The 23,279-nt window shown below is 35.9% G+C and overlaps 1 protein-coding gene across 1 annotated transcript in view; it reads right to left on the reverse strand.

Moving 5' to 3' along the window:
- Positions 1-23,279, reverse strand: part of PRORP (protein only RNase P catalytic subunit) — a 143,968-nt gene that overhangs the window by 82,927 nt on the left and 37,762 nt on the right. Inside the window, exon 5 of the mRNA XM_032871277.1 lies at positions 13,794-13,901. Coding sequence (XP_032727168.1) covers positions 13,794-13,901 — 108 coding nt within the window. The remainder of the gene's footprint in view (positions 1-13,793; positions 13,902-23,279) is intronic.

The following is a 23,279-nucleotide window of genomic DNA, read 5'->3' on the forward strand; positions in this document are numbered from 1 at the left end:
GTGAACATACTACACAAAGGTTGATCAAGGGTTCAAGGGTACAAGAGTTCACAGCTGACACTTTAAATTAGTAAAAATTTAAAATTTAGTCAAATTTGGCTTCCCAAATTACAACATATTCTGGAGAAATGAATGTTATGAAAACTGTTTTGCAATACTTATCTATTTTTTTTAATTTTTAAAATAATTTTTATTCATTTATTTGATAGAGAGAGAGAACACAAGCAGGCGGAGTAGCAGGCAGAGGGAGACGGAGAAGCAGGCTCCTCACTGAACTGAGAGCCGGATGTAGGGCTCGATCCCAAGATCCCGGATCATGACCTGAACTGAAGGCAGCCACTTAACTGACTGGGCCACCCAGATGCCCCTGCAATACTTACTTAAAACAAATTCTTATCCAAGTATTTTGGGTAAACACTATTCTCTATTCTGACATTTTAGACAAATTAAAAAAAAAAGATTTTATTTACTTATTTGAGAGAGACAGAGAGCACAATTAGGCAGAGCAGAAGGCAGAGGGAGAAGGAGAAGCAGGATCCCCACCAAGCAGGGACCCTGGGATCATGACCTGAACTGAAGGCAGATGCTCAACAGACTGAGACACCAAGGCGCCCCCATTTTAGGTAAGTTTTTAAGAAAAGAATCATACACAAGGATCACTATTAATAGACAACAACATGCACAATATACTACGAATGTCTTGTTTAGATAACGTGACCATTAGTCTAATCATGTTCCTAGCAATTCCTAACATTTTTGGCCTAAAGACATATCCTCACATCTTAAAACTGTATCTGGCATGGAATAGGTGCTCAATAGACAGTAACTGAAGTTACATCGTGATTCCCAGCTAGGACGTTCTGTCCTCAAACTGGAGGCTATATAATTAATCTGTTGGTCATTCAGAACACTTCCCTCTTCTTCAAAATAAAAATATAAACCAGAACCTTTCTCCTTCAGAAAATTTGAAACTAGATATATATTTTTATTTTAAATTTTTTTTTTAATTTATTTGACAGACAGAGATCACAAGTAGGCAGAGAGGCAGGCAGAGAGAGAGGAAGGAAAGCAGGCTCCCCACTGAGCAGAGAGCCCGATGCAGGGCTTGATCCCAGGGCTCTGGGATCATGACCCGAGCCAAAAGCAGAGGCTTTAAATCACTGAGCCACCCAGGTGCCCCTAGATATATATTTTTAAAGCAGGATATACTTTATACTTGAAAAACATCTATAAGGTTAGTAGCAAACCTTCTAGAACTCTTAGAAGAAAACAGAGGAATGTATCTTCACGACCCTAGATTAGGTAATGATATTTTTAGATATGACACCAACAATGACAGGCAACAAAAGAAAATAGATAAACTGGACTTCATCAAACTAAAAACTTTTGTGCTTCAAAGGTTACCACCAAGAAACTGAAAATACAATCCAAATGGGAGAATATATTTGCAAATCGTATGTCTGATAAAGGTCTATTATTCAGAACATATAAAAAATTACAATTCAATAATAAAAAGACAAGTAACCCTATTGAAAAATAGGTAGAGTGGGGCGCCTGGGTGGCTCAGTGGGTTAAAGCTTCTGCCTTCTGCTCAGGTCATGATCTCATGGTCCTGGGATCGAGCCCCACATCGGGCTCTCTCCTCTCTCTCTGCCTGCCTCTCTGACTACTTGTGATCTCTCTGTCAAATAAATAAATAAAATCTTTAAGGAAAAAAAAATAGGTAGAGGATTTTAAGAGCTATGTCTCCAAAGAAAATACACAAATGGCCAATACACACGAAAAGATGCTTAACATCCTACGTCATTAGGAAATGCAAATCAAAACCCACAAAAGATACCACTTCATATGCACTAGACGGTTATAATAAAAAAGACTGATGATAGCAGATGTTGATGAGGATGTAGAGAAACTACAACTCTTATATACTGCTATGGAAATGTAAAATGGTGCAGCTGCTTTGGAAGTTTGGCAGGTCCTCAAAAAGTTAAACAAATAATTACCATATGACCTAGCAATTCTACTTCCACATATATATCCAAAAGAACAGAAAACATGTCCACAATGCAGCAAAAGTGGTTCTAAAAACGAAATTTATAGCAATATAGGCCTACCTCAAGAAGCAAAAAAAAAAAATCTCAAATAAAAAACTTAGCCTTATACCTGAAGGAGCTAGAAAAAGAATAAACAAAAGCCAAATCTAGCAAAAGGAAGGAAATAATAAAGATTTGAACAGAAATAGGGGCACCTGGGCACCTACCTCAGTCAGGTAAGTGTCTGACTCTTGGTTTTGGCTCAGGTCATAATCTCGATGTTGTGAGATCAAACCCTGAGCTGACTCCATGCTCAGCATGAAGTCTGCCTGAGATTCTCTCTCCCTCTCCCTCTGCCCTTCCCTCCACTCATACTCACCCTCTCTCTCTTTCTCTAAAATAAATAAATAACATTTCTAAAGAGATTAGAACAGAAGTAAATGATATAGAAACTAAAAAAACAATACAACAGATTAATGAAACCAGGAGCTGGTTCTTTGAAAGGATCAACAAAATAGATAAACTTCTAGCCAGACTCATTAAAAACAGAGAGAGAGAGGATCCAAATAAACAAAATCACTAATGAAAGAGGAGAAATAACAACCAACACCACAGAAACACCACTGTAACAGGATATTATGAAAACTTATATGCCAACAAACTGGATAACTCAGAAAAATGGGTATATTCCTAGAAACACATAACCAAAAACAGAAAGAAATAGAAAATTTGAATAGGCCAACTGTCAGCAATAAAATTGAATCACTATTCAAAAAACTCCCAACAAACAAAAGTCCAGGACCAGATGGCTTCAGAGGCGAATTCTACAAAAACTTTAAAAAAGAATTAATACCAGGGCGCCTGGGTGGCTCAGTGGTTTAAAGCCTCTGCCTTCGGCTCAGGTCATGATCCCAGGATCCTGGGATTGGCTTAACCCACCGAGCCACCCAGGTGCCACTAGCCCTTGCATCGGGCTCTCTGCTCAGCGGGGAGTCTGCTTGTTCATCTCTGCCGGCCTCTCTGCCTACTTGTGATCTTTGTCTGTCAAATAAATAAATAAATAATCTTAAAAAAAAAAAAAAAGAAAGAAAAAGAATTAATACCTATTCTCCTCAAACTATTCTGAAAATAGGGGCGCCTGGGTGGTTCAGTTGGTTGGGGTCTGAGTTTTGGTTTCAGCTCAGGTCATGATCTCACGGTTATGAGATAAAGCCCCATGTCTGCTTGAGCTTCTCCCTCTCCTTTTCCCTCTGCCCTTCCCCCACTCTCTCTGTCAAATAAATAAAAGTCTTTAAAAAAAAAAAAGTATTCAAAAAAATTGGAGGAAGGAAAACTTCCAAATTCATTCTGAGGCCAGTACCACCCTGATACCAAAATCAGATAAAGGCACCACAAAAAAGGAAAACTAGAGTCCAGTATCTTTCATGAATACAGATGCAAAAATCCTTAACAAAATACTAGCAAACTGAACCCAACAATACATTAAAAAGACACCACGATCAAGCAGGATTTATTCCCAGGATGCAAGGTGGTTCAATATTCAGAAAACAATCAATGTGTTGTGTCACATCCTAAGAGAAGGATAAAAACCACAAGATCATTCCAATAGATACAGAAAAAGCATTCAACAAAGTATAACACCCTATCATGATTTTAAAAAATAAAGGCCTTCTGCAAAGTAGGTCTACAGGGAACATACCACAACATAATAAAGGCCTTATGTGTTGGGGCGCCTGGGTGGCTCAGTGGGTTAAAGCCTCTGCTTTCGGCTCGGGTCGTGATCCCGGGGTCCTGGGATCGAGTTCCACATCAGGCTCTCTGCTCAGCAGGGAGCCTGCTTCCCTCCCTCTCTCTCTGCCTGCCTCTCTGCCTACTTGTGATCTATCTCTCTGTCTGTCAAATAAATAAATAAAATCTTTAAAAAAATAAAATAAAATAAAGGCCTTATGTGAAAAACCCACAGCAAACATCACACTCAAAGGGGAGAAACTAAGAGCTTTTCCCTTCAGGTCAGGGACAAGACAAGAATGTCTGCTCTTACCACTTCTATGGTACTAGTACTTAAGTTCTAGCCACAGCATTTAGACAACATAAAGAAATAAAAGGCATCCAAATTGGTAAAGAAAAAGTAAAACTCTCACTATTTGTAGATGACATGATAGTACATATAGAAAATCCTAAAGATGCCACCAAAAACTACTAAAACTGATAAATGAATTCAGTGAAGTTGCAGGATACAAAATCAATGTACAGAAGTCTATTGGATTTTTTTACACTAATAATGAAGCAGCAGAAAGTGAAATGAAGAAAACAATCCCAAGAACAACTGTAAAAAGACAATAAAATATTTAGGAATAAACTTAACCAAAAAGGTGAAAGACTTGAAAACTATAAACTATTGATAAAAGAAATTCAAGATAACACAAAAAAATGGAAAGACATTCCACGATCATGTGTTGGAAGAACAAATACTGTTAAACTGGCTATACTATTCAAAGCAATCTAAAGATTTAGTGAAATCCCTATCAAAATACCAGTAGCATTTTTCATAGAACTAGAATAAACAATCTGAAAATTTGTATGGAATCTTAAAAGACCCTGAATAGCCAAAGCAATCTTTTTTAAAAATTTTATTTATTTGACAGAGAGAGAGGTATCACAAGTAGGCAGAGAGGCAGCAGAGAGAGAGGGGGAAGCAGGCTCCCTGCTGAGCAGAGAGCCCGATGTGGGGCTCCATCTAGGACCCTGAGACCATGACCTGAGCCAAAGGCAGAGGCTTAACCCACTGAGCCACCCAGGTGCCACTAGCCAAAGCAATCTTGAAAAAAAACCAAAACTGGAGGTATCACAATTCCAGGCTTCAAGTCATATTACAAAGAGGTAGTTATAAAACGGTAAAGTAATGGCACAAAAACAGACACACAGATCAATGGCATAGAACAGAAAACCCAGAAATAAACCCATAATTATACAGTCAATTAATCTTTGACAAAGGGATGAATAAATATACAATGGGGAAAAGACAGTCTTTTTAACAAATGGTGCTGGGAAAATAAGATAGCTACATGTTAAAGAATGAAACTGGACTACTTTCTTATACCATACACAGAAATAAAGTCAAAATGGATTAAAGACCTAAATGTGAGACCTGAAACCATAAAAATCCTTAAAGAGAGCACAGGCAGTAATTGCTCTCACATTGGCCATAGAACATTTTTCTAGATAGGTCTCCTGAGGCAAGGGAAATAAAAGCAACAATAAACTATTGGGACTATATTGAAATAAAAAGATTCTGCACAGTGGAGGAAACAGTTAACAAAATGAAAAGGCAACCTACTGAATGGGAAAAGACATTTGCAAACAACATATCCCATAAAGGGTTACTATCTAAAATATATAAAGAACTGATACAACTGAATATCCAAAACCAAATCATCCAATTAAAAAATGGGCAGAAGACATGAACAGACATTTCTCTAAAGAATACACACAGGTGGCCAACAGACACATGAAAACATGCTCATAACCAGTGATCATCAGAAAAATGCAAATCAAAATTACCATGAGATATTACCTCATAACTGTGAGAATGGCAAAAATAAAAAACACAAAAAATGACATGTGTTGGCAAGGATGTAGAGAAAAGGAACCCTCTCACATTATGGGTGAGAATGCAAACTGGCATGGCCATTGTGGAAAACAGTATGGATGTTCCTCAAAAATTAAAAACAGAACTACCCTACAAACCAGTGATCGCACTACTGGGTATTCACTCCCAAAATACAATAACACTAATTCAAGGGGATACATGCACCCCTGTGTACACTGCAGCATTATTTATAATAGCCAAACTATGGAAGTAGTCTGTGTCCATCTCCATCAATAGATGAATGAATAGAGAAGATGTGGGCTCTGTGTGTGTGTGTGTGTGTGTGTGTGTGTGTGCGCGCAATGGAATATTATTCAGCCATAAAAAGAACATTGTCATTTGCAACAACATCAATAGAGCTAGAGTGTATAATGCTAAGCAAAATAAGCCAGTCAGAGGAAAATAAATACTTACAATTTCACTCATTTTTGGAATTTAAGAAACAAAACAAATGAGCAGAGGAAAAAAATAGAGAAAGACAAATCAAGAAACAGACTCTTAATGACAGAGAACAAACTGATGGCTACCAGAAGGGAAATGAGGGCAGTGGGTGAACTAGGTGATGGATATTAAAGAGTATATGCATCATGATGAAAAACCATCAAATAAAATTAAAATTTCTCTTTAAAAGGGGTAGTTCACTAAATATTCAGTTTGTTGGCTAGATTCAGCTATTTTATTTTCTCTAAAATGATCTGCTTTTCTAGAGCTGGACTTTGAATCAAGACTAACCTTTCTAAAAGGCTGTAACCCTAAAAGGTGATTTAATCTATACCCATGCCTTGGGGTGCCATTCAGGAAGGTAATTCCTCAGTGTCAATAGAGTTCTCTGAGCAACTTAAAAAAAAGAAAGCAAACACATCCACACAAACGCCTGTATGTGAAATGTTCCCAGCAACATTATTCTCAATAGCCAAAGAGGAGAAATAACCCAAATGTCTACAAACTATAAATAGATAAATAAAACGTGACCTATCTATTCAAAGGAATATTATTTTGCAATAAAAAAGAATAAAATAGTGATTCATGTTATAAACAGATAAACTTTGGAAACATTATGCTAAGTGAAAATATGAAATGTCCAGAATAGGCAAATGCATAAAGACAGAAAGCAGATTAGTAGTTGCCATGGGACAAAGGGGAAGAAGAAACTGGAAGTGACTAATGGCTATGGTGTTACTTTGGGGAATGAAAATATTCTGGAATTAGACAGTGGTAATGGTTGCAAAACTTTGTTGAATATACTAAAAAACCACTGGATTGTACATTTTACACTTGATCTTAACCAAAAAGCCAAGAAGCAGTTGGACTGTACACTTTATACATATTTTTTATTTTTATTTATTTTTATTGTTTTATTTTATTTTATTTTATTTTTTTAAAATAGGCTCCATGCCAGGGTGGAGCCCAAGGTGGGGTTTGAACTCACGACTCCGAGGTCAAGACCTGAGCTGAGATCAAGAGTCAGATGCTTAAAGGACCAAGGTACCCAGGCACGCCTGGATTGTACACTTTAAAAGGCTGAAATTATTAATTATATCTCAATAAAAGAAAAAGAAAACTAATGCAGATACGAAAGAATTGAGGTAGGACTTGATCAAGACCCTAAATTATGCCCAAAGTAAAATCTAAACAGGGACTTCACAGCTCCATTTTCATTTAGTATATCCTGCAATTATATTAAGACACCAGCAACTGAAGGATAAAGCACAGCTTAAATATTTATTTAGTAATAACTTCTCAGGAAAAAATTTTTCTTCTTCAGTAAACAACAAAATCATATATTAACCCATACTTTTCCATACCATATTCTTCTTTCAGATTCACAAGTAACATTTAAATACAAACCTTCACATCTAAGTTAAATGCTCTTTTGACTCACTTTTGGCCATAACAGCTCTGTATAGTCTCATGGTGATAAATTACATACCATTCTCCTTAGAAACTGTGTTCTTCATCTTTACTTCTTGGATCACTTTTAGGACCAACAACAAAGACTGGAGAATAATGGGGTATTATCTGTATTCCACATTGATTACTGCTTTTCTTTCAATGAATTTTGCTATTCTGCCTTTGTTACATGTGTTGTAAACAATTTTTTTTTCTTATTTACCAAGTAAGGTAATCGACTTGAATGTCTATGGGAAAGTTTTGCCAGACAGAAGTTTGTTGCCTGAGTGACAGCTTTTTAAAATGCAAAAATCAGTTGTAACAACCTCTCCTTGCTTCAAAATTCTGTACCTCATTCCAAAAAACATGTCAATTACCATTACCTTTTACTTCAATGTTAGAAAACCTTCAGGAAATATTTAAAGTTCAGATTAATGTTAATATTAAACTGTGTAAAGCTGCCAATTGAACTCACTCAACTGAGGTCACAAGCGGATAGACAGACCTACATTATGTCCGTACAGCTAAATGTACACGTACCCATGCAATGCCAACTGCCAATAAGTCTCAACTCCTCATGGCAACTGGCAAGGTTCTGCTGACAACCTATATAAGACATAATCTGGTTTTAGAAAATTAAAATACAAGAAAGATATGAAAATTGAAAGAATAATTCCTAAGAACTTATTTTTAGCTCCTTGACCTCTGTCACTCCTAAGCTATACGCTCTGAGACCAAGATATGCAATCCCTCAATAACGAAGGTAAAAATGGTCTTTTCTTATCTATGAGCTGACTTATGGAGAACACTGTTAAGATTCATAATTAGCAATTAATGGAAAAAGACCAAGAATTTGTAATGATTTATACATAGAGTTCATGGCAAGAACATAAATGATCTCTGCATTATGCCACAGAAAAAATCCAGAAACTTCATCACGCAAAGATGAAAAAGCTTAAGGCACACAGAAATAGGATTCCTAGTATTTCCTTTACTCCTACATACAGGTGACTATAGTAAGAGATGGAAATAAAGAGGACATATCAAGAATATCTTGATAAGCCAAGAATATTATCTTTCTGGACTATTTAATTTTGTTAAGAAATGTTTGAAATCTAAAAAATGGGGGTGGGGGACTGTCCAGCTCTTTTCACGTAACAGATTCACAGCACAAATGTAGCTCAATAGTTGCAGCAATCATGTAATAAGCAACCTTGAAGAAACTTCAATTTGGAGGCTTTGCAGGAGTGTAAATTGCTACAATCATTTTGGAAAGCAATTTGGCAATATGTACTGAGGCCTTAAAATATCCACACTCTTTGACTTCCATTTCTGAGAATCTATTTTAAAGAAATCATCTGAAAGCTGCACAGAGATGTCCCAAACATTATTTACTGGACTGAAAAACGGAAAACAATCTGATATGCCCATCAACAGCGAAATGGTTAAAGAGCTATGGTACATCCATAAGATACAAAGGATTATATAGATATTTTAGAATATTTACCAAGAATACCTCATCACTTTTTTCTTTTCCTGATGGTGGTTTTCTCTTTATTTTAAAGTAATACATACTCGTTGTAAATTGAAAAAAAAAAAAAACAAATGAAAAACTGAAATCCTCTCATTTTCTTATATACTATCTCCACCTCCAAAAGTTTTTTACTGTTAAGATTTTATGGGTACTTTCTAGAAAATTTCTGGGCATATACAAAGTTATCTAATGAACGTTTATACAGATAATCCTTTATTTTGTTTTAACATAAGTGGAGCCATATAAGCTTTTATTCTTCAAATTGCTTCTCTTACTAATTTGGCTATTATTCTATATCAGCACATACAAATCTACCTCATTCATTTAAAATAGATATTTCAAGAGAACAAATTGATGGTTATCAGAGGGGAGGTGGATGGGGGGATGGGTGAATGAGGTGAAGGGGATTAAGAGTACACTTATCATGATGAGCATTGAGTAATGTATAGAATTGTTCAATCAGTACATTATACACTTAAAACTAATTTAACACTGTATGTTAACTATACTGGAATTAAAACGAAAAAATAAATAAAATGGATGTTTCAATATATATCAGGACCTAGACTGATATATATTTAGGTTGATTAGACTTTTCTGTCTACAAACAATGGTTAACTAACATACTTGGAAATATAACTTTATGTGTTTGTGTGACTACATCAGTTCCTACAAGGAATATTTCAACATTTTAGGTATTCAAAGTTGTCAAATCACCTACCCAAAATACTGTACTGATACTCTTCTCCCTACCTTTCCGAACCATTCAAAATATTGGATGCTAACAACTTTTTAAAGTCTGCCAATCTGGAAGATAAATATTTTTTATTTGCGCATCTATAAACACGAATCTACTGGATGGTTCACCTTTTTCTTATGGCTTATAAGAGACAATGGTAGTGTCAGAAAATTAGCCTTTCGCCTGGGTGGCTCAGTGGGTTAAAGCCTCTGCCTTCAGCTCAGGTCATGATCCCAGGGTCCTGGGATCGAGCCCTGCATTGGGCTCTCTGCTCAGCAGAGAGCCTGCTTCCCTCTCTCTCTCTCTCTGACTGCCTCTCTGCCTACTTGTGATCTCTGTCAAATAAATAAATAAAAAATCTTTAAGAAAAAAAAAAAAAAAGAAAATTAGCCCTTTGCCACATGTGCTATAAACAATTTTTTCTCCTTGTTGTTATCTTTGAACAATGTTTACAGTATTTTTTTGTGTCTAGTAAATTTCTCTATTCTTCCCATTAGGACTCCTATACTTTGTATACGCTTTGAAGGTGCTTCTATCTCAAATTTTTTTTAAGTTTATCCATTTATTTGACTTTTATTAGACAGAGATCACAAGCAGGCAGAGAGGCAGACAGAGAGTGAGAGGGAAGCAGGCTTCCCGCTAAGCAGAGAGTCCGACATGGGGCTCGATTCCAGGACCCTGAGACCACGACCTGAGCTGAAGACAGAGGCTTTATTTAACCCACTGAGCCACCCAGGCACCCCATCTCAAATATTTTTAAAAGTACATGTTTTCTTCTACTTCTTATATAATTTCATTTTTACTGAGAGCTTTCAACAACTGTGAATTAAAAAGTAGATATACAATTATTTACAAAGTTGAAGCTCGACTAGGTAAGAAAATGGGAAAATACTGCAAGAAATAAAACACTGACAGTGGTTATTGTTCCATGATAAAGTTGTATATGATTTTCTTTACTGTAATTTCCAAATTTTCTATGTGCCTTACTTTTATAATCAAAGGAAAATAAAATTTCTTAAAATCATATTTAAACTTTTTCTTAAGTTTTTGATGATACTGGCTTCATTTCTCAATTATTATTTGAGTATCTTACCTAGATTGAGTCTAATAAGGGTAGAGCTTTGTATTCTCTTTTAATTCTATTGAATAGGTGACCTGACAGGAAAAAACTACCAAATAAGGGTCTACTGACAGCAAGAATTACAGTTCCAGTTAGGAAATTTATCTGAATAGTAATCACAATAACAGTTATACCTATTAGATATTTACAACATGCAAAATGCTTACATATATTAACTCATTTATTCTTTACAACACCCTTGTGAGATAAGTACTATTGTTCTCTCAATTTTACACTGTAAAACTAAGGCACAGAGAGGTTAAGCAATTTGCTCAAACCATGAACACTCTTAAAAGTGGAAGACCCAGGACTGGAATTCAAAAAGTCTGACTCCAGAATCCTTATTTTTTTTTTTTTTTTTTCCTTTTGAGAGAGAAAGCGATCAAGCAAGGGTGGGGAGGTGGGGGTGGAGAGGCAGAGGGAGAGAGAAGGCTCCACGAACAGCACAGAGCTGGCATGGGGCTGGATCTCACAACCCTGAGATCATGACCTGATCAGAAATGAAGAGTCGGGTACTCGGAGCCCCTGGATGGCTCAGTCAGTTAGGCTTTTGGCTAAGGTCATGGTCTCAGGGTCCTGGGATCAAGTCTTGCATTGGGTTCTCTGCTCAGTGGTGTGTCTGCTTCTCTCTCTCTCTCCCCCTCTGTGACCTCTCTCGCTCTCTCTTGAATAAATAAAAACATCTCAAAAAAAAAAAAAAAAAGAGTTGGATACTTAACTTACTGAACCAGCCAGGCACCCCTAGAATCCTTATTCTTAACTGCTAAACTAAAATCCTCTTTAAAAGATTAACAGAAAAACTGGGAAGCTAGTTCTGACAAGCTAGAAAGTGTTAAAGAATAAAAATAAGCCACAAAAGGGCCTAACAATAGATTTATCAAAAAAAAAAAAAAAAAAAAGGAGAGAGAGCAGACTATGAAAAATATGATATATCTTTATTTTTACCAATCTCTAGCTTCAGAGATTTGAGGAAAAAGCTTGAGAAGGAGATGTTTTCCTTCTTCCTTATTCAGGTGGCATCTCTAAGCTGAGCCTCTGAGCTGTGGTTTTCCAAACATAATGTCAGTGGAACTGTCACAAGATAATGGGACTTTGAAGAGCTGAGTAATACCAATTACCTGTCACATAAAGTGTTGCTCACATTAAATTATTTTGAGAGTAAAAACTAAAAGCAGTGACAGATGCCTATGATCTCACTGGTCAATTATTTGTTCTTTTCCTCTTAGTTTGTCACAATCTGCTACGATCTTTCCAAATGTGCAAATTTTTCTCACATAATGCAAGGGAATGTATCTACTACATCATTTTCAAAGTGCTACTTTCCCCAAAAATGTTCACCCAATTTAGGGAAGTCAATTTTTAATACTTTATGTGAAGCTGAAAGTCAAACAAAAGGTAAACAAATACAAAACTTTACTTCTCACAGATTAGTGGAGGAACTTTTTAGAATGAGCCCTTCTGAGTCTGAGCTCCATCATACATTAGAGATAGTAATTTTATGTTTCATTTTCTGATTTTGCCCTTGTCAAAATTACTGCCTCAAAGATCCCTTCAAGTACCTAAAAGACAAAATATTTTCAACTTGCTTTTATGTTTTTTTTTTTAAAAAAAGGATTGAAAAGAACATACTTGACCACAAAAATGGATGCACCAACATAAAAGAAAGGCATATAAGAAACTTCTTTAAATCGACCTTGTACTTTGTGTACTTATAAGCTTTTCTGAGTAAAAATGGTCAAAATGGACTAGTCGCATCTCTGAGAAACAGCTTTTAAGTTGGCAGCAATTTTTAAGAAATAACACTGATTAACTACAGATGAATGGCGAAAAATTGCGAACAGTAAGAACCATAAACTTGGTGGTGCCTGGGTGGCTCAATCAGTTAATCATCTGAATCTTGATTTTAGCTCAGGTCATGATCTCAGGGTTGTGGGACTGAGTCCCACGTTGGGCTCTGTGCTCAGCGGGGAGTGTGCTGGAGATACTCCCCCTCTGCCCCTCTCCCTGCTCTATCTCAAATAAATAAATAAATCTTGAAAAAAAAAAAAAAAAGAGAGAGAGAGAGAGAGAGAACCACAAGCTTGAAACCCAGGAGCTCTCTACAGTTGAACTTCGATGTTATGACTACTTTCTAAGGATTTGCTATACAAAATTCATTTTACTTTTCTAATAATCTAATCTATAAAAAGGGGTCAAAATAATTGCTCACTACTGCTATGAAAAACTGTGACACTTATAAACTAATAGAACAAATGATTACCTTACAAAAAAAAGAACTATTTAGATTCATTTATGACTACACAATGTTTGGAAAAAACAAATATATTAATATCTCTTGATAGTTTATGTTGATAAACATCAAACAGACAATGTAACACAGAGAAATGATAGAGTAAGCCAAAGAAGAAATGCAGATATAGAAAAAGGTCAGTTAAAAATTATATATGGAAAAGGTCTGAAATGACCCTTTATTAAGTGGACTTTTTTTTAAGAAGGCTCTACACCCAGCATGGAGCCCAACACAGAACTTGGAACTCATGACCCTGAGATCAAGTCCTGAGCTGCAATCAAGAGTCAGACACTTAACGAACTGAGCCACCCAAGTTCCCCTATTACGTGGACTTTTTAATCACTCTTGGCCAGTCTAGAAGAGCCACTTACTTGCCAGAGACGAAAACAGTGATTCTTAAGTTAGTTGCTGTGACAACTTCTGGAGCTTATTTTTGGAGGAAGGAAAAATGGGGAATTAAGAAACCCAAGGAAGATCACAAATAAGTACAATAAATATTCCTAGAGATTTGGAATAACAATATAAAACCTGTACTTACAACTTGAGATTCACGAGCTTTAGGAAATGTTTTGGCAACATTGAGCCCATCAATGACGATATCAAAAGGAGGACAGCATTTTATGAAGTTCTGAAATCTCTTGAGTTCCTAAAAAAGAAAAGCCAGACAAAATATTAATAAGAATTTAGCAAGGACTTTATTATAAACTCATTGTTATGACTTTTATTATTGTTCTGGTAAGTTAAAAATCCCTTAAAAATACAAACTCAAAAATAACTTTGAAATGAAATCTGAAAAGACCAGACTATGAGATGAAACTGCATGAAATTATCTGAAATGCTTCTTCACACTTCATACAGCACTTCCACATGCTAATTGCATTTGATCATAACCAGCTCTCGCCTGCTAAACTGACTCACATGGCATTCATGATGAAAATGAAATGTCAGAATCTATAACCTGCTCTTAAGCCAAGGAGATGTAAACCTCAAATATGCTAGCCTACCAGTGCAACAGTGTGGAAAGAACAAGGCTCTATAATAGCCCCTCTTTGGTCATCAAGACTATTTCGTTTACTTTTAGCTACTTTGAGGAGTTGAAATAGTCAACAAATATTTGTGGGGCATCTACTATGTGCCCAGCAATTACTAAAGAGACAAAACTCTAATGGAGCCTGCATTTTAGTGGAAGAAGATACAAAATAAACCAAATAAATCAGTTAATAAATTATTTTAAATGTCAAGTGTGATGTGTACTAGGGAGGAAAGAAAAGGAGAAGTGGGAGTTTCATCACTGATAATGATAGTGTAGTCTGTACTGGACTATCACATAACATAAATTCTATATGGAAAAACAACTATTTGAAGGTATTAGAGAATGACCAAAAGCATGCAGAACTTCAATGGAATGCAAAAGTTGAAAGACAGTGTGGCTCCCTGATAGTCCAACTGAGTCCCATCCAATAGCCAGCATCAACCATCAAACCCATGAGAATGATGAAGAATTCAAGACCTCAGCCCCCTTTTAATTAGAATGGTAGAATACCCTAGCAAGAGCCACACAACTAGAGTCTAGTCAAACTCAAGAACTATGAGATAATAAAAATAGTAAGCGTTTCTGTTTAAACCCACTGTATTTGGGTGGTTTGTTGTCTACCTGTGGATGACCAAAAAAGAAAGGCACCACGCCTGGTGAAATGTGCCTGTATATGGCTTTTTCCCAAAGGGGACTCTCCAGTTAGAATGGTTGGCAGAGGTGGCTGGAAATCAAGCAGAAAACTGCAGACTTACTGGTTTGAGAAATCAGAAGACAGCATTTAGGTATGTCAGAGAGGCTGGAAAGTGAGAAAGTGGATGCTACAAAGGAGGGAATCACAAAAGTCTGCATAATTCTGCCCAAATCCTTGGCTAACTCTTATTTGTACATACATGGAGAAGACTCCATGGGCCCAGGAAAAGCAACCAATGAAACACTTAAAAGACTTGAGCAGAGATTTCAGTTACTATCCATTACAAAGATGACACAGTTTGTAGTCAGTCTAACCAACTATAACACCCTGGCAAAGCAAAAAATTAGTAACCTCTGGGAAAAGATAACAGAATCTTTAGCCTTTGCATTGTGTTCCCCACAATGTCCAATATACAATTAAAAGATTAATAAACAGGGGCACCTGGGTGGCTTAGATGCTTAAGTATCTGCCTTCAGCTCAGGTCATGATCTCTGAGACCTGGAATTGAGCCCCACGTCGGGCCCCCTGTTCAGGGAGTTTTGCTTCTCCCTCTGCCTCTGCCTCTACCCTCCATAGCTGCCCATGTGCTTGAGCTCTCTCTCTCTCAAGTGAATTAAGAATATTTTTTAAATATTCTAGAAGAATTAGGAAAATATGACCATGGTCAAGAGAAAAAGAAGTGAACAGAAATCAATAAGGTCTGGATACTAGTCAGCAGGCAAGAACTTTTTTTTTAAAAATTTAACATATAATGTATTATTTGCCCTAGGGGTACACATCTGTGAATCATCAGGCTTACACATTTCACAGCACTCACCATAGCACACACCCTCCCCAATGGCAGGCAAGAACTTTAAAGTAACTAGCTCTTCTAAATATATTCAAGAATTTAAAGGAAAATACAGTTATAATGAAATCAAAGAAGGGAAAACAGAAAAATGTAAACCATAAAAATGAACACTCTAGAACCCAAAGCACGTATGTGAAATAAAATATTCACAAGACGGACATTAATAGATTAGGGATCTCAGAAGTAAGAATCACTGAACATGAATCACAAAGCAATAGAAATTATACAATCTGAAGAAAAAAAGATTGAAAAAAAAAGATAAAGCCTTGGTAACCTACCTCTGCAATAATGTCAAACAGACTCACATGTGAGTAATTACAGTCTAGAAGGAGAGGATAGAAAAGAGAGAGTAGAAAAAAATACTTGAATAAAAGGCCAAAACGTCCCCCAAATTTGGTGACAAATGTAACTTACAGACCCAAGAAGCAGAGAAAACACAAAGCAGGGTGGGTGAATACAAAGAAACACAAAGTAGAATAAATCATAGGTAAATAAAACACGCAGATGGGGTATGTGTAACAACAACAGCACAAATGACAAGAAGTGGTAAATGGAATTCTGCTGCTAGTTACCTACTTCTTCTTCTTCTTTTTTTTTTTTTTTTGCTAGGTACCTACATTTTATGTAAAATGCTACGATCTAAATTCTAAGTCAATTAGAGTAAGTTAAGGGTTTTGTCATCCCAAGTCATACATTTAAAAAATAATGCAGAAAAGGTATAGATAAAAAGTGAATAGAAGAATAAAATGAATTAGCCCAAAAGAATATGAAAGGAAGGACAAAAGGATAAAAAGTTTTTTGGATAAACAGGAAATAAATTACAGAATAAAAATATTTAAATTCAACCCTATCAAAAATGTTATTTATAACAGATATAATATAAATATGAAGATATGGATACACTCAAAATAAAAAGTAGGGGGAAAATATCATGTATCAGTAAGCTTAAGAAGGTTGCAGTGACAGAGGCACCTAGGTGACTCAGTAGGTTAAGCATCTGCCTTCATTCCACTCAGGTCCTGGTCCTGGTCCTGGGACTGAGGACTGCCTTGGGCTCCCTGCTCAGTGGGAAGTCTGCTTCTCCTTCTCCCTCTGATCCTATTCCCCACTTGTGCGTGAGCTAGCTCGCGCGCACTCTCTCTCTCTCTCTCTCTCTCCCTGTCTCAAATAAATAAATAAAATCCTTTAAAGATAATAAAGGAATTGTTCCCACTTTTGGAAAGTTAGGAATAAAGATAAATAAAAAAGATAGTTGCAGTGACATTAATGTTAGACAAAATGGATTTCAAGAAAAGGAGCATTATAAAAAATAAAAAGGGAGACTCCTGCTCCTGCTCTCTCTAATAAATAAAATCTTAAAAAAAAAACCATTGATCAAAACATAAAGTGGACTCATATCACTCAACACCAAAACAACAATCCAATTTAAAAATGGGAAGAGAACCTGAATAAATATTTTCCCAAAGAAGACATACAAATTGCCAACAGACACATAAAAAGATGCTCTGTATCACTAATTATCAGGGAACTGTAAATCAAAACCACAGTGAGGTATCACCTCCGGCCTGTCAGAATGGCTAGTATCAAAAAAACAAAACAAAAAGAAAAAAAAAACCCAAGAAATCACAAATGTTGGTGAGGATGTGAATAAAAGGGAACACTCATGTAATGTTGGTGGGAATGTAAATTGCTGCAGCCACTATGGAAAGGAGTATGGAGGTGACTCAAAAAATTAAAAATAGAAATATTGTGATCTAGTAATTCCACTTCTGGGTATTCACCCGGAAAGAAAACAAAAACCTGAATTTCAAAATGATACATGCATCCGTTTACTGCAGCACTATTTACAATAGCCGAGACATGGAAACAACCTTAGTGTCCATCAGTAGATAAAGAGCCTGCTGCTCCCCCTGCTGTGCTCTCACTCCCGCTCTTTCTTTCTGACAAATAAATAAAATCTTTAAAATTAATTTAATTAAATAAGCACTGATCCATATGCATGCTTGCATTTCGCAGTCTGCTTGTCCCTCTCCTTCCCTGCACTTGCAGCCACGCACACCCTCTCTCCCTTTCTTTCTCTCTTTCAAATAAATAAATAAATAAAATATTTTTTTCAAAAGCCACTGAGTAGATCATGCTGATAACGAATGACAGAGAAAGAGCTGACCTACTGTGATAGCATACTAACTACACAAAGGGCAATATAAATCTGCAAGCGTAACTGTTTTAATGGAGGGTAAATTTAAATAAGTATTTCTTTCTAGCACCGCTGCTAGGTTGTATTTGATTACAGACTGACTAATGATCTGGGCAATGAAAATCCACCAATCTTGGATTAACAAAAGAAGTTCTTTTGGAAAAAAAATTTATTGATATATAATTCACATACCATACAATTCACTCATTTGAAGAATACAGTTTACAGGTTGTGCCACATTACCACAATCTAATTTTAGGATATTCTGGCTTTCCTACTAGATACTCCATACTCATTAGCAGTCAATCTCCATTTCTCTACCTTACCACATAGCAATCACTAAACTATCTTCTGTCTCTATAGATTCACTTATTCTGGACATATCATATAAACCAAATTACAGAAACATGTGGTCTTTTGTGATTGACGTCTTTCACTCAACATAATGTTTTCAAGGTTTGTTAACATTATAACATAAACGAGTATTCCACTCTTTTTTATTGCTAAATAATATTCCATTGTATGGCTATACCACCTTTTATTTACCCATTCATTAGTTGATGGACATTTGGATTATTTCCACTTTTTGGCTATTATGACTAAATGCTGCTATGAATATTTGTGTACAAGTTTTACATGGGAAACTGTCATGAGTTACAATATGTAATAACAGTAATTCTAAGTTCAACTTTTCAAGGACCTACCAGACTATTTTCCAAAGTAGCTGCATCATTTTACATTTCCAAATGCAATGTATAAGGCTTCCAATTTCTCCACAGCCTCACCAATACCTGTTATTCCATGTGTTTTTTATTACAGTCATGCTTGTGGGTGTCAAACGGTACCTCATTGTGGTTTTGATGTATGCTTCCCAAATGACTAATGATGTGGAGCTTTTTCTCAAGTGCTCATTGGCCTAAAGGAAATTCTTCATTTTTATAACATATAGGTTTTATAAATTCAATGTACAGTTGAATTTTAAAAATTCCATAAGTCACAACTTCTATTGTCTTTACCCATTTTATACTTTTAAATTTAAATCTGAAAAGTGTTATCGCACAGGAATTATAAATACCATGATTGCAACAGAGTTTGTTAACTCAAATGCCTACAGGGATTAGGCAGGTGACATAAGTAAGTAAAAGGGACCAAAATGCTCCCTCAGAGCAGGGAAAATGATAAATAACAAATGGTGTAAGTCTCATTGTCCAAGATTCTATAGAAAAAGATCTTAAAGACTAACAAACTAGAGAATGTAGGTCCCTTATAGAGGGAGTAGCCCAGTTCTTAATTCAGCTAATTGCTGCCACACAAAAGTTAATACCCGGGTTTCAGAGTTAAAAATTTTCAAGGAAAATAACAAACCTCAAATTCTGAAGTATTATCAAATAATTTTTTAAAAGAGTAAAATACAAAGATGGATCCTCAAACAAAAATATATAGATATGTTCCACCCATAGACCACAAGTTTGTAATACATTCACTTAGTCAAGCAATAGATTTTAATTAAACACCTACTCTGTGCCAAATAATGTTCTTACTCCTAGGAATTGAACTGTGAACAACTTCATCGAGCTCAAGAAATTTACATATTAAGGACGACTGGGTGGCTCAGTCAGTTAAGCATCTGCCTTCAGCTCAGGTCGTGATCCCAGTGTCCTGGGATTGAGTCCCACACATCTGGCTCCTTGCTCAGTGGGGAGCCTGCTTCCTCCTTCTGACTGCTTATCCCTCTGCCTGCACTTGCTCTCTCCCTCTCTTTAAAATAATTTACGTATTAGTAGAGGAAACAAAACCAAGATAACAACTACATATTTAATTTTAGGTACAGAAAAAAAGTGCCTTGATGAAAAATTAATTGGGTTATGGTGTTAGCACCACTCTTCCTGGCCCCTCTCTAAGATATGGTGAAAAGAAAAGGCCTTTCTAACGAGGTGACATTTAAACAAAGACTTGAACGAAGTGAAGGAGTCACTCATGCTTCTGGGGAAGAGCCTTTTAGGCAGAGGAAAAAACTGCCAAGGCCCTTAGCCAAACACCACAGAACTTTGCACGTTTGAGGATTAACAACTAGGCAATCTGAAAGCTCAAAGAATAAGTATAAAGTCTTTGTGTATTATGTTTTAAGTTTAAATTTTAAAAAGCCAGTTCTTGTTTTTTATTACCATATGGGAAAGAGTAAATAAATTTAAAACAATTCTGAAACAGCTAATCAAAAGTCTTACATTGCCTATCTTATTCAACTTACTAGGAACAAAGAAGCAGAACTGATATTTGTTGTTTTGTAGTTGTTACCTAATCACAAATGAGTAGCAAAATGATCCAAATATGTGCAGCAAAAGAGAAATAAAAGAATGGAACAGCTTATGCTTTACACGACACATGAATTCTAGAGGTGACCCCAGCACTTGCCGTCACAGAGCTGATCTCATAATTTTAAGTGACTCTCAAAACATACATAGCAGTAAAAATTGACTCTGCTATTTACTACTCTTCCTACACTATGGATGAAAAGGCAAAGAGGTTAAGCAACTGTTTTTTCTCAACAGGTGATATTTGAAGACATGCTAAAACTTCCTTTCCACCTTGCCACTTAGAGGAGGTTAAAACTCTTCCATTTTTTGGAATGATGGTCTATGTTTATGATAGTTTACTTCTGAGACTGTGATACAAATCTCACCAGGAAATTCAAAACATATCTCTCTCATTTATTTTATTGAGTTAACATCCTACTCTAGAATGGCAACTAAGGGGAAACACGACTACAAAATGTATCCTCAAAACTTTACATCATAAAAGAAACAGTGAACTTAACAAGTTAATTATATCCAACGCACCACAACAATCAGATTATATTTTCCAAAGATCAGAAGAAAGGGAGTATTAGAACAACTGGCTTTAGTCATAGCGGATATGGAAAAACAGGGGAATACCAGCTATTTTGGTGGCAAGCACTGCTCTTCACATGGGAACCACAATACAAAGTCCAGCTCTGCATCTAATGGCAACATTTCTTTGTGCGCCTTCCTTGTACCATGAAATACAAATAAATCCTAAATAAAAAGAAACTAAAATGATTGCCTTAATGTAGCCAGAGAAAAATGAAATCATAAGTCTAGAAAACACTGCTGCAATCAAACAACTAAAGTCTTAGAAAGCTTAGACTTACCTAATAGCAAGCTATGTTTTAGAAGATATTTTTCACTTAGTAGTTATAGCTATAATTTCCATAGTATACTATCTTATTTTTAAATACTTATAATCTTATCTGAATTTTCTGATTCCAGTAAGATGAAAACAAAAAGAAAACAAACCTTTCCTGCTTTGTCTAAATACAGTCTAAAAGGCTATATAAAATGCAAAAAAAATTACCTATGAATGGATGAACTTGTGAGAAAGAAAGAAAGAAATCTCCAAGTGCCAGAGATGAGGCCAAATCTGAAAATCAGAGCGGTAAGGATAAAGGTTGATGTTAATGTTGTCTAGAAGAGAAGAAAAGAAATGGGATGGGTGTTAGCAAACAGGAGCTTGGCTTTTGATATCCCCATGGGAGCTGGAGATATATCAAACCTCCTAATGAAGGGAAAAATTGCAAGTGAACTCCTGAATGAAAGAGGAACCTTTACAAATAGGAACACTGACATCAAAACATGATACACCACCTTCTCTATCTCTACCAGGGATCTAAGTAGGGAAAAACAAATCCCTGAACAAAAAGAAACTTCAGGCCTATGTTTTAAATAGGCTGGAGTACAAATTTAGACAAACTATGTGATACAAAACTCATGATGCTCCACCAAGAAATCACACAAAAACTGGTTGTGAACCAGGGACGCCTGGCCGGCTCAGTCGGTAGAGCATGTGACTCTTGATCTTGGTCTCATGAGTTCAAGTCCCACGCTGGGTGTAGAGCTTACTTAAAACAACAACAACAACAAACACAAAACACAAAACTGGTTCTGATCCAGTAATATCCCTTGGACACACAGCAGAAGCTAAGAGAAAACCTCTCCAGAGAGACACTATCAATAATCCAGACAATAAAGGGATTCTCCCAGGAAAAGCACATCCTTCTAAAACTGAACTTATCAATTTAAAAAGCATAAAACACAAGGGTAAACAATCTACCATGTGTGAGTCCTCTGACACAACAGAAGGATTAAATCCCAAAGAATTCAAGATAAAGAATAAAGAAATCTAAGAGGCAATACAAACTAAGTATGAAAACTAGTTATAGTTTTCATATTTAGTTTAAAACATAAAAAAAAAGAATCAAACCTGTAAGAAAAGAAATAGGCCATGAAAGAATGAAGAAAAAAATTTGAAAGAGAAGTTCTAAAATTAAAATTTTAAAATAATAGAAACTAAATGGATGGGAAACAATCCAAATGTCCATCAGGTGGTGAATAAACAAACCGTGAGGTATTAATACATTAGAATACACTCAGTAATGAAAAGGAACTACTGACACCTGTAACATAAACTCAAAAACATATTTAAAACTAAATCTAGGCACCTGGGTGGCTCAGTTGGTTAAGCGACTGCCGAGTCCCGGGACTGAGTCCCACATCAGGCTCCCAGTTCTGTGAGGAGTCTGCTTCTCCCTCTGACCTTCTCCCCTCTCATGCTCTCACTCTCTCAAATAAATAAATTAAATCTTAAAAAAAAATCTAAAATATTCTAAAAACAAATATACAACACTATGTTAAGTTAAAGACAAAAAAATTACAGATTAAATGATTCTGTTTATATGAAACTTTTAGTAAAGGCAAAACTACAGAGACAGACAGCAATTCAGTGGTTGCTGGGGTTAGGGGTAGGAGCAGGGATTGCCCTCCAAAGGGCATAATGAAAGTTTGTGGAGTGAAAAAAGTATTCTAAAACTGAGTCATGTTGATAGCCACACAAGTTTATAAATTTACTCAGTACATTTAAAATGGTGAATTTTGTGGTCTGTAAATTATTGAAAACAATGGTGGAAGAAACCTGTAAACAAATGGTTAGAAAGAACAGACACATCTGAGGTAAGAAGTAGTGAATTAGAAGACAGATCTAAATGTGTTACCCAGAATGCAATTCAGAGATACAATGACATGAAACATATGAAAGAAAGAGTAAGAGACATGGAGGAGAGTGAAAGGGTCCCACCAAAGTCTAAAAGAATTTTAGGAGAAGCAGTACTTGGAAAACTACAAGAGCTGAGAATTGTTCAGAAGTGATTTAAGATATAAAACCTCATATTCAGGAAGC

This window comes from Lontra canadensis, unplaced genomic scaffold (assembly GCF_010015895.1).
Source record: "Lontra canadensis isolate GAN:19392208 unplaced genomic scaffold, GSC_riverotter_1.0 scaffold42, whole genome shotgun sequence".
NCBI classification, from domain to species: domain Eukaryota; kingdom Metazoa; phylum Chordata; class Mammalia; order Carnivora; family Mustelidae; genus Lontra; species Lontra canadensis.